This window comes from Oenanthe melanoleuca, chromosome 2, assembly GCF_029582105.1.
Source record: "Oenanthe melanoleuca isolate GR-GAL-2019-014 chromosome 2, OMel1.0, whole genome shotgun sequence".
NCBI lineage: Eukaryota > Metazoa > Chordata > Aves > Passeriformes > Muscicapidae > Oenanthe > Oenanthe melanoleuca.
The window spans coordinates 86,445,180-86,457,856 of record NC_079335.1 but is presented as its reverse complement, the minus strand read 5'-3'; the positions used below and the strand labels follow the sequence as shown (position 1 = coordinate 86,457,856).

At 43.3% G+C, this 12,677-nt stretch overlaps 1 protein-coding gene across 4 annotated transcripts in view; it reads right to left on the bottom strand.

Annotated features, from left to right (window-relative positions):
• The window catches only part of NUP153 (nucleoporin 153), a 44,089-nt gene extending 31,620 nt beyond the window's left edge, over positions 1-12,469 (bottom strand). For 2 of the 4 annotated variants that reach the window (XM_056485571.1, XM_056485572.1), the window contains exon 1: positions 12,144-12,468. In XM_056485571.1, coding sequence (XP_056341546.1) covers positions 12,144-12,242 — 99 coding nt within the window. In that variant the 5' untranslated portion in view covers positions 12,243-12,468. Of the gene's footprint in view, positions 1-11,776; positions 11,963-12,143 lie in introns of those variants that run through there. The other 2 variants (XM_056485574.1, XM_056485575.1) reach the window with 2 other exon arrangements.
• Between the last annotated feature and the right edge of the window lie 208 nt (positions 12,470-12,677).

The following is a 12,677-nucleotide window of genomic DNA, read 5'->3' as shown; positions in this document are numbered from 1 at the left end:
GATCATCAAACTGTTGAATGAACTGTTAACTCAGCACTACCATCATGATCACTATTAAATCACATCCTCAAGTGCCACCTCCAACTGCCCTTCTCTGAGCACATCTAGCCCCGCAGTGTCTTCCTTCTAAAGACTGGCCCAAATCTGATTCCAGGATTCCAGGTGTGGCCTCACTAGTGCTGAGTACAGGGAACAATCACTGCCCCGGTCCTGCTGCCCATACTATTACTGATCCAGGCCAGTGGCCTTTCTGGCCAGCTGGGCACAGATGGCTCCTGTTCAGCCACTGCTGACCAGCATCACCAGGTCCTTTTCCACCAGGCATCTTTCCAGCCACCCTTATCCCAGTCAGCAGCACTGCAGGGGTTTGTTGTGACTCAGATTCAGATTTTGGCACTTCATCTTATTGAACCTTACACAATTGGCCTCAGCTCATCTACCAGCCTTTCTAGATCCCCCTCTAGATCTTTCCTGTCCTCCAGCAGATCAACACTCCTGCCCAACTTGGTGTCATATGCAAATTGGCCTAGGGTGCAACTGATCCCCTTATCCAGGTCATTAATAAAGATGTTAAAAAGGACTGGCCGCAATTTTGAGCCCTGGCAAACACTATTTGTGACTGGTCACCAGCTGGATGCAACTCCATTCACCACCATGCTCTGGGCATGGCCATCCAGACAGTTTTTTTACTCAGTAAAGATCCTACTACTCACACGATGGGAAGTCAGCTTCTCCAGGAGAAGACCGTGAGAAATGTTGCCAAGGGCTTTACTAAATTCTAGGTAGATGACATCCAATACCCAGAGCCTTTCCCCCACCAAGCACGTAACTCCATCACAGAAGGAGATCAGATTGGTCAAGGAGGACTTGCCTTTCATAAATCCATGCTGGCTGCAACACTAAGTGTTGATGTAAAGATATAATCAAAAGTATGTATTCGATCACCATCCGCTGAAACCAGGTGGGGCAGTGATTCTTATCTCTGTGGAGATATCCTCTGCTAATGGGCCATCTGTTAAAAACCAGATGGGTCAATGTTCTTCATCTTTCCCATGACCCACCCTTCCTCCAGGAAGATATCTTCTGTTAAAGGGCCATTGAGTCCCATTGCATGACTGATAAAATTACATCATCCCATTGTGAGATGCTCCACCCAGGGGGAGAAGCCAAGCCTTTCCTACCTAGATAAAAACTGAGATTTGGAACACCAAGGCCACCCTTACCCACTGGTTTCCAGAGGACAAGAGCTACCAGCCCTTTCTATAGGATCACTGCTTCAAGAAGACCACTTCATCTGAACTGCTACCACCAGCCTAACTAGAGGGGTGTCAGGTTGTATTCTGACTCTGTCAGTAGTTTCTCTTTTGTACTATTGCATGTATTTTATTTTTCTTTTTTTTTCCTATTAAATTGTATCTCACTGGTTTTGCTTTCAAAACCAATACACTAAGCAAAAGATATATAAACAGAAGTATCAGTTAACAAAAAGGTGCCATAATTTACTACTTTAAAGTACCATTTCTTCAAAGGATTTATATAAAGAAAGAAAAAACAGCAATTTGTGGCAGTTTGTTTGAATTCCAAACTTAGAAGCAGGCTATTTTTTGGCCCAAAATATTTACAGAACAAGAAAGTTGTTCCAGCTTGTAAGGGTCTTTCACATTGCACAGGGTGAGGAAAGTGCTGGCCGGAGCACTCAGCAGTGACACATTACTCGAAAATATCTGTTTTGTAATTGAGTTGATTGTAGTCCAGGAGGCTTAAGTATGAAAGAAATTGTATAAAAATTATATAACAGTCACACATTTACAGAAATTTGTCAGAAATGCAAAATACCCAAGTGGATAAAAGAGCTAATTTCCACTTCACTGTACACATACCTTTGAAAAGCATCAAATTCCTACCTCTCAGAGACTTCCTTGCTTCCAATTTCAAAGTAAAGTTACAAGAACATATGAATCAGTAAGTCCTCAAAAAGAAAACATGCCCCTAATGGTGAAGTTCACTGAGATAGAACAGATCAATCTAACCACTTCCAAACACCAACAAGGAATTTTCTTGCCCTCCATCCCCCACAGTTAGCTTATGCCAGCTCTAGCACATAGAAGGCTACTCTCCATACTAGCTGAATTCATCAATCTGGCAAAAAGTATGTGTTTCTCTGCTAGGCTAATGAGTTAAACTGGCTTAGCGCACCAGAACTGGCCTGAGAGAAAGCATGATCAGACCAGAACCAGAGGAACAGAAATAAAACTTCTCCCTCTTTTCAATCATCCTGTGTCTGTGTTGTCATTAAGGACTGTCCCATTCTCCACCTCACCCTTCCCTTATAGCTGCCACTAGCACATATAAGCAACCAAATGAAAAACTATAGCAGGGCTCTATTAAACAGATCCAACCAAAAACCTGTCTACAGACTGTGATGGTGAGGGCATCAGGTTGCTGGTACAGCTTACTATGTGCCTGCATTGATGCTCATGCAAAAGCAGGAATAGAAATGGAAACATGACATGATTGTCTCTTGCAGCAGCAGACTTAGACTGGCTTAGACTAACTCTGCTTTTGCTATTTAGGGAGTGGCTTCTATTTGGATGTAGGACAGCAGAGTTTGATATTTCATTTAGAAAAAAGACAATGAAACTTAATATGAACAATATGTTTCAGGAATGTTATTAATTATGTAACATTTTAAAAACAACAATTTTATTTAAGGCAAGTAGGCTAGTTCAGATTTATTCCTGAAAGTCATGAAGAAGGGATTACATTACCAGATGCCAGTGTATTTTTTTCTTATTGCTTGAGTGAGCCTTATTTTCCTTAGTTTAGTTAGCTTTAGAATAAACATTCCAGGCAAATTCAGGTATTTTCTGGCACTGTTTGCACATTTGTACACACCATTATCATGTACAACTGAGAGCAAAACTCCAGTATATGCTCTAAAGAGAGATAAAGAGATAAATCAGTGCCTAACCCACTAGGTTAAATCCTTGTGACACTGAATGGTTTTATCTCAAGTTTTGTCCACACCTTCAGCTGACACAGTGACATGACAAAACGCACATGAAGTACAAGGTACCTTTCTTTCTTCTTTTTAGGAAGCACTACATAGGCACTAGCTAACCCTCAGCAGCGATCAGCAATGGGTGCTGTAAATTACATTCAGCATTATACTTTGAGATGCAAGTGCACTTATATCAGAAGAAAAATCAAAAAGTTTAAGATTCGTGAGACTATTTTCCCTTACAACTTTACAAGCAGTTTTAAATTCCTTTCTTTCCCAATTTAAGAAGAAACTCCAAGTAGTTAATATTTTTTAATTGAAGACTGCTGCAACTTAGCTAGAGACACACTGTGGCAACCAAGTTTCATAAGCAGTACCAAAAATTATATTAATTGAAATGCTGCTTAGGTAATCTTTCCTATAAGGAAACCCTATAGCCCAAACTTACTGTTTTTACTTTTATTTCTGACATAACCAAATGGACAAGAAGTTTAAAACTACAATGATGAAGAAGAACATTTACCATGGCACCAGATGGTTTTTACAAGTCCATTAGCACAAGTTATCAAGTTTAGCAAAGTATAACACACATTTTATATTTATGATTTAAATACACAAGGCATAAAATTCTATATACAGTACGACCAAATTCATTACAGTATTTCAAAATCACCAAACACAACTGATAATGGCCAAGTCTTCCTCTTTTCTCCATTTATAGCCAAGAAGTTCATGCATACAAGGACTATAAACGCATACCTCACACTACAAATTTGCTACCTGCTAAAATGTACAAGGCTCCCAGCAAGGAATTCAACATTTCAATGCCATTTTGCCTGAAAGTGCTCACCAACAAAACATGGTATCACAGGCTAATCTATAGCACAAAGTGGTGAGGACACAATATGTATCTAAACCACCAAAATGGGCAGCCCAAATTCTGCAACAACTCCTCAAGCAATGGCCAAATGCCATCTGAGGTCAACTCACAGCTTGCCCACGTCCCATCCCTGTGTCCAGTGCTTCCTAGTGAGGACAAGGCTTGAAGGTTTAAAGCATATTTCACAAAATCAAGATACAAAATCTCACTCCTGACATTTTGGAAAGCACAGTCTTCAAAACAGAAGGTTGGAATTAAATTTTTAAATATAATGCATTATTAGCAAAAGACAGCAAAATATCCACATCGTCACTGTGAAGTTTCTTTTCTGTCCATGCTGATCTACAAACTGAGCTGACAATACCACATACTAGTCATTTTGCAAAATCTACAGCCAATCCTGTTGCACCTTCAGTATGTTATCTAATTCACAAATTTGAACAGGCAAATTACAATCAAGTAATTAAATAATCATCTTTAGTTACTCGCAGTGATAATTTGGTACTTCAGTGAAACTTAAAGCCTTCCTACTCTATGTGAGATTATTTTTTTAGTGACTGAAGATCACTAAAAAATCATCTACAAATCTGTATATATTCTACAACTCTGTAAAGTAAGCTTAGTAACAAATACTGAGGGCTGACATTACAACACAAGCACTGTAACAGATAAATTTAATACGTATCTGGTTTCACCACAGCAATTCCTGAACACAGCTACATTTAAATCAGTTTAAATGTTGTTTTCATCTGTTTTTCTCAGGATTATTTTAATTACAAATGCACCTGTATTGCTGTCTCACCAATTTAATATCTCATTAATGTAAACATTTCAGTGCCTCACAGTAAACCAGTCTCAAAGAAAATTATAATTCAACAGTTTAGCTCTCTGCTTAATTTACTTCAGTCTTGGAAATCACCAGGCCTTGAGCTCTAATAAGGGAAGGAGTCTTGAGACATATCTATTTCAAAAACACTTGATTCAAAATACAGCCATAAACAAAGCAAAGTCAGCCAGTCCCCAAGATACTTTCACACAGCTTTTTCCAAGAGCCATCAAGAAAATATTAAATAGTCTCAGCAAAGAGAAAGAAATTTTTTTACTGGCTCAGATAATCGCAAATTGCGTGTGTACTATTCACAGCTGTAGGACTCAACGCGTGCTGGTGTACCTGTGTTAGCACACACATTTCACCTGAGCAAATGGGAATGTAAAGATGAACTCATGTTTAGTTGAAAAAACCACAGCAGCCTCAAGTAAGCCAAACCCACCCAAAGATCTTCTGGTTAAGTACCACACACACCAATTCATTGAATATTTTGGGCTGGAAGGGACCTTTAGAGGTCATCTAGTCCAAACCTCCCTGCAATGAGCAGGGGCATGGTTTAACTAAATCAGGTGGCTCAGAGCCCCACCCAATCTGACTGTGAATGTTTCCATGGACAGGGCTTCAACCACCTCTAGAGGTAACCTGTTCCAAAGTATCACCATCCTCTTTTTATAAAATTCCTCCTCACATCCAGTGTGAATCAACCTTCCTACAGTTAAAGGAGTCTAAGTCCCCTTTAGGTACTCAAAGGTATCCATAAGATCTTCCCAGAACCTTCTCTTCTCCAGGCTAAAGAGCCCTAACTCTCTCAGCCTTCATGGGAGACGTGCTCCTGCCATCTGACAATTCCTGAGGCCCATCTTTGGCCTCAGTCCAACAGGTCCACATCTTTTCTGTGCTAGGGACTCTAGAGCTGGATGCAATAGTCCAGGTGGGGCCTCACCAAAGAGGAGTGGAAGAAGAATCCCCTCCCTCAACCTGCTGGCCACACTGCTTTGGATGCTGCTCAGGTTATGTCTGGTTTTCTGGAAGCACACATTGCCAACTCATATCCAGCCTCTCATCCATCAGCAACCCCAAGTCCTTGGCAGAGCTCCTCTCCATCTACTCATGCCCCAGCTTGCATTGGTACTGGGGTTGCACCAAGCCAAGTGAAGTACAGTGAATACTGAATTGATTACAAAGAAAAATAAAATGTAAAAAACATGAGATTTTTTACAACTTAAGAGCAGAAAAATGGGAAAATATATCACGTGACCCATCACTAAAAAGACATTTTTAAGAAGACGTTTTTAAAAACTGGTCTGCAAAACAGCAACCCTAGAAAAAAAGCCTCTCAGTTACTCTCTTTTTGAGGGCAAGCTCACGATTTACTCTGGAAAAACTGCAACAGAGATGGAGGCATTATTTCCTTCCTCAAGAGACAGCACAACCCCAAAGACAATTAGAGGATGGACCAGCAAAAGGATTACCAACCTAGAGTAACAGTGCCATTTACACTGAACCATGCCCATGTGTGATCTGTGGTGCAGCTGCCGCAGCTCTGACAGAACCATACACACATAGAGGCTGCACGGCACCCCAGGATCACCTACTACTACAAGCTCCTCCTCAGAAAATGGCCAAAACCAGCAGATCATCCACAGCTGAGTCCACCTGGGTTTTGAGACCTCTCTGGGCAGTTCTTCCAACACGCTGGCTAACTCTACAGTTAAAAAGACTTTTCCTACTATGAAATCAGAATTTCCATTTTTGCATCTTGAGTCCATTATCTCTTTGTACTGCTATGAATCTCACCTTGCTACACCTTCTCTATAGTCTTATCAGGTACTTGCTGCTCTTAATCTGAACACACACAGCTCTCTAAGCCATCATTATTTTGGTGTTCTCAACCAGATTCTGTATGTTTTCCTTGTTTTTTATTTAAACTGGAGAGGCCAAAACTAGACACAACACTCCAGACGTAGTCCTAGAAGTGCTGCATATAGGAGAAGAAACAACTCCCCTAACATCCTTCCCACACACTTACTAATACCTCCCAGTATGCAGCTGGCCTTTACCTCAAGGGCGTGCTGCTGACTCAGGTCCAACTCGCTGTCCAGCAGGTAGGTGGGGTTGTTCTATCCCAGATAAAGGACATTTCACATTTGCCTGTATTAAAACTCAAAAGGCTCCTGGCAGCCCATTTCTGTCAAGTTCCCTCAATGGCAGCCCTATTCTTCATTATACAACAGGGCTGAAGTTCCCAAGGGTTTGATATTATCTGGGAAACTGCTGAGGATCCATGCCATTCCTTCACCCCAGGTAGTTAATAAAGATACAGAAAAGCATCAGCCGCAGTATCAACCAGTGAGAGCTCCATTAGCAATTGGCTGCCACTGGATCTTTGTACTGCTGGTCACGACCCTTTGAGGTCAATGGTCCTGCTAATTTTCCAATCATTTTACGGTCCACCTGGCAAGTCTCTATTTCGCCAAGTGGACAACAGGGATCACATGGCAGTCCACGCTGTGGGCATTGCTAAAGTCCAGGTAAACAACATCCACAGTTTGCCCCATGTCCACTAAGCCAGTCATCTCAGTTATGAATTCATTACATGATGCTACGGCAGGTGGTGACCTGCACCAACCTGTAATACTGTTGCTCAAACATTTTTGGGCACAAAAAAGAGATTCTGAACTCTGTCCTGCTGAGTTGTTAGAATCAGCAGCAGCTCAGTTTGCCCACAGCAGGGGAGTAAGAACTGGTTCTAATTACTGACTGGAGGAATAAATAACTCAGAGGAAGTGATGTGCTGCCAGCAACCAAAGACAATTTGCAGTGTCCCAGCTATCACAGTCAATTATTTCATCTGCTTTTTTCTTCTCATAAGACACCACTCACTAATATTGTTTGTCCTCAACACTTTACAGCCTCCAAGACTGTCACGACAACACTTTGAAACAAACCCCAGAATATTAATTAAATGCTATAGCAATCATCATCACAATTTGTACAAGTGTAAAGTACTGTTAGCCTAAATGAGAGAAAACTGTCAATATCTCAGTTCTGTAAGTTCTTCCCAATTAGGACACATTTTTGTTTACAGTAGCAATAGAAAGCCATGTGCCAAATTCAAAGACCTGTTTTGCTAATATAATATCATATTGCTGGGACAGAGACAAAACTTTTGATGTTTACTATTAGCCCATCTTTGAAAACAAATCTTTAAATACACATTAAACATTCCTTCAAATCTACTTGTTTTATCTAAATGTGGTAGCTTACTACTAAACCAAATCAAGCTGAATTGCATACAAATACAACACATTAAGTGTGCATCAAGGTGCAATCTTGTTGACAGGAGATAATACAATTGTAGCATTTTGTAATTGTGTAGGTCCACATGGACACTCTTAATAAAGATTTTTTTAACGAGCACTTTCCTGTTTAAGGTCTGTGAAACATTACCTATGTTACATCACTCAATATGATACTCTCAGAACTCTTTAGCATCAAAGTTTCAAAATTTCCTCACAAAATAAACCTTGTGGTTTGTAAGATCCCTTCTGCCTGCAGTCACTGCCAAGCAAAGCCTACCCTCAAGAGAGCAGCAGGTGACAGTGCAATGCTTTAGACTCTGCTGCATACAGTTACCAGTTCCTAATCCTGCAGCTAGTCCCTCTGGGAAGAACCTTATAGGATGTCTCAAGAGACTTGGTGAAACTCACTAATCCAGAGGGGCTTTCACCACCTGGGCCAATGAAAGTGGCTTTCAGTGGCCTTCTGGTCCCCTTTGTCCTATCTACACCAGCACAAGACCAATTAAAACACATGCAGAGACTTACACTGGTTTCATCAAGGTAAACATCTTTGGATTTGGACATCTACATTTTAAATATGCACTGGCACATACACATGTAGCAAAAAATACTACTTCCCAGCAGAAGTTTTAATCTACAGACATTATCTCTAATATTAAACAGCTCTAAGCTAAAGCTTAATATGAATATAGAAGTTTATGGGAAGGTTATAAACACTTTTCAGGTAACTTTTTTTTCTCTCATGCTTAAATATGCCTGTATGAGTTTAAATAAAAGTGCAGAAGAATCAAAGTTCTCTGACTCCTTCATTTGAATGCTTAATTATCAACTTTAAAAATTACCAAGAAAAGTTACTTTATTCTCTTCTCCTTTAAGTCATACTTAAAATCTCTGAAATCTGTTACCTGGATGAGAATGGCACAGTTCCAAGTTAAACCAGCATGTGCACACACACAAAAGTACAAAATTAAACATAAAATTAACAGTAGGAACATACAAATACTCTACTAGAAGCAGTTTAATAAGTCAGCAATGTAAACATCCCTCCCATTCACACATCCGCATCAGTAATTCCCACCATCCAAATGACCAGGATAAACCAGCATTTAGAAACACTGGGGCCACATCTGGAAGATGAAACCCAGATTCTGGACACAACAGCTCCCTCACTTGGCATGCTTAGCTCTTAAAGCAGCTGCAATTACAGTGTGCTGAGCACAGCATAACCTAGAGTCAGCTCATTCAGTGTGGAGCTATCAACATTCTGCCCCTAGAAAAGCATAGTGAGAATGCCACAATTCTACTCCAAGAACACCCCCACCAAAGAGATACAAAAAGGCTGTTCCTGTTCTGAGATGTGATTCCCACACCTCAGATCTTCATGATGGGTGAGTGGATACCATCCCTACCTCGTGGTGCTGCTACTTTTTGCTTCTTGGTTTAATAACACAGCTGCTGACAGTGCACTTTTTATAAGGCAGGATGGTAGCCAGAAAGGAAAATGCCATGATTTAGTTCCTTGACTAGTGGGGGAAATCTACTCATATATCCATCTTCCAAGAGAAAATACAAGCTGCAAGTCACATCCTCCAAGCAGCATCTGTTCATCTCTCCTATCTGAGACTGGTTTAAAAAAAGATTCTACACTTAAAAAAACAGACATGCAAACATAATGAAATATCAGGCACGTGGGGAGAAAAGGGCAGGAAATTCTGCACTTTGCATATTTATTCCAAGAATATATAAAACAAATAATGTCCGATATCATGGATCAGAGGCTGTATGTTTCCACTCTTGGAAGGTAACATCTTCTTATACATCTCTTCCTAGCTCAATAAATTACACATTCTTTTTCTGGATAACAACACAGTTTCAGTCAGAACTCAAAGACAACACACAGCTTGGCAACTGGATATTTGCCCAGAAAGTGGAAGATGTAGGTTGATGCCTCCAGGCAAAAAAGAAATCTGAAGCACGGTCTACCACATTTTGAACAAATGCTTTATCTAGTAATCTTTGAAAAGCAGCATCATCTCATCTTCCAAATGTCTTCTAAAGCCATTGCTGCACTTAATAGAAGATTGAGTCTGCAGCACGCTGGGCACGACTGGAGAATACCCACCTGACCAAGCTCCCTGGGAGACTATGGCAAAATAACAACATCAAGAAAGCATAACAACATCATAAAAACACACAACAAGCTTACCACTGTAAGCCTGGCATCATGCTACTCATCTTTCCAGCAAGTGGAAACGAATCAGATATCCTAAGAACTTCAAAGGCATTGGCAATATGGCATTCAGTGCTTAGGCACCTTCGGAGCTTGATGATAAAGGACTGAGTTTTCAGGACTGCAGTCTTGACCCCAAGCTCTTAGAAAAGTTAATACAGTATTTCTATTGGCTTACTTATTGATAATAGTTAGGTGATCAGGATCATGTCTGCATTGAGCACTTCCATGTCTTCCCAAACTCATTACTGATAGACAACACCAAAACACAGAATATTTTCTGCAGAGCAGATTTTATATTGAAAATAGGAATGCTTATCAACTAATTCCAGTTCAAGTCAGCTATCTACCCAGAGCTCACCTTTTTATGTAACACAGGCTAGCAAGCTACATAGGGTTAAAAAGCTATCCCTTACAACAAATGCACATACCCGGCACCTATCCATTTGCCTATTTACTATTTCTTCCCCAATATATTACTTGTTAATTTGATTGATATATTTGATTTACAGCATCCATGCTCTGGGCTGAATCCCACAGATATCCCCCAAGCACGTGTTTGCTTTGCCCCATTGTTTAAATAAACCCGCTAGAAAATACACAGAAGAAACAAATAGAATAATCAGAAAACCATCTAACCTAATTATTTTGAATTCATCTGTTTTATCAGCTATCTACACAGCATCACCACGTGCAGGATACTGCAATTTCAACGTATGAGCTTTCAACATTTGCTCTGCAAGTGCAGTGATTCTTTGGGTGAAGCGTCACCCTGCCCGCTTTACAAGGACAACCCTGCTGAGCAGTGTGCTATACAAAGGATTACGTACAGGACTTCCCAAATAATAAAAACTAATTGAGCAACAATTTATGCATAACACACCCTCAATTTTAAATATAATATTTAATCTCCTGACTTATATTACCGATTTAATAACGTAAAGGCTTTGGTTTAACAGTCAATTTCACGTTCATAAATACACGTGAAAGGCATTTCCAGAGCACTGTCTCCAGGCATCTTGAAATTCCTTGAGAAACAGGAGTTGGGAAGGATCTTTGCTTCTACTCCCTGCAGCCACTCTAAACGGCATAGGATCTTTGTACTGCAATTTATAAACTGCTTCTTTATGTTATCCATCTATTCTGTCCTACAGTACAAAGGAGAACAAACGCCTTATGAATTAAATTAGGCTTGCACTGCACCAGCACGTCAAGGTACAGGCAAGACACCAAGAGTTCTGCAGGCAGCATCCTACAAAAAACCCCACAAAAACAAAAAAACAAACAAACGAAACAAAAAGAACTACCAGCAGTGGAAGATGCCTAACTACCCAGCACCCTCAAAGACTCATCTGCAACCTGGAATTTGTCAAGAAGGGCAAATATCGGAAGCGATGCACTTAAATCTGACGAGTAACTCTAACTTGATAACCCAGTTAAGATCAATTTAACCACGATTTAACCGGGCAGCCCAGAGACAAAACGAGCATCCCGCCGAGTGGGAGCCGGGAGGGGAGAGGGAATGCGCACCTACCCCTTCCCAGCCGCCTCCTCCTCCTCCCGCCTTCGCTCCTGCCTTGCGGGGGACAGGCGAGAGACAAAGAACAGGCGAGAATCCCCCCGCACCCGGCGGAGCCGGAGCGGGGCGAGCGCCCGGAAATCCCACAATCCCCGCGGCCCCGGCGGGAAACCCTTCCCTCCTCCCTGCCGCGGGCCGCTCCACCGGGAAACCCCGGCCCGAGGCCGCGCACGTGGGACTGCGCGAGAGCGGGGGAGGGGGAGGGAAGACGCGGCTCTGCCGGGCCGGGCCTGCGGGGCGCCTCCTGTCGCCGCTGAGGGGAGCGCCGGCGGAGCGGCCGGGCAGCAGGGGAGAGGTTCACGGGGCTGACGCGCGACCTCACCTGCTGCTTGCCCCTCGCGTAGGGCGGCTTCGCGACTCCCAGGTGGTGCCGCCGGGTCCGGATCTTGCCGCCGCCGCCGCCGCTGCCACCCGAGGCCATGATGCGATCCGGCCCGCCGCCGCCGGCGGCCTCGTCCTCCTCCTACTGGTGCGGCCGCTGCGCTCCGCCGCGGCCCGGCAGCGCTGTCGCTGTCACTGTCCCAGCGGGGACGCGCCCGGCCCGGCCTCGCTCCCCCCGCGCCGCTCCCGCCCGCCACGCGCCGCGCGCGGCCTCTGGTGCGCGCGCGGGGGGCTCCTCCGCGGCCTCCGCCCCGCCCCTACCCGCTCGCGCTCGCGCGTCTCTCCCTCTCGCGCGTCTCTCCCTTCCCCGCGCTCCCTCCGCGATCCCTCCGCCCGCCGCTCCTCGCTCGCGCTCTCCCGCCCGGCGGCGGCGCCCCGCGCGCTGTCCGCCCGCCCGCCCGCGGCCCGAGCCGCCGCCGCCGCACCCCCCTGCCCCGCCGACCAACCACACGGCGGCCGCCCCGGGCCGCGCGCG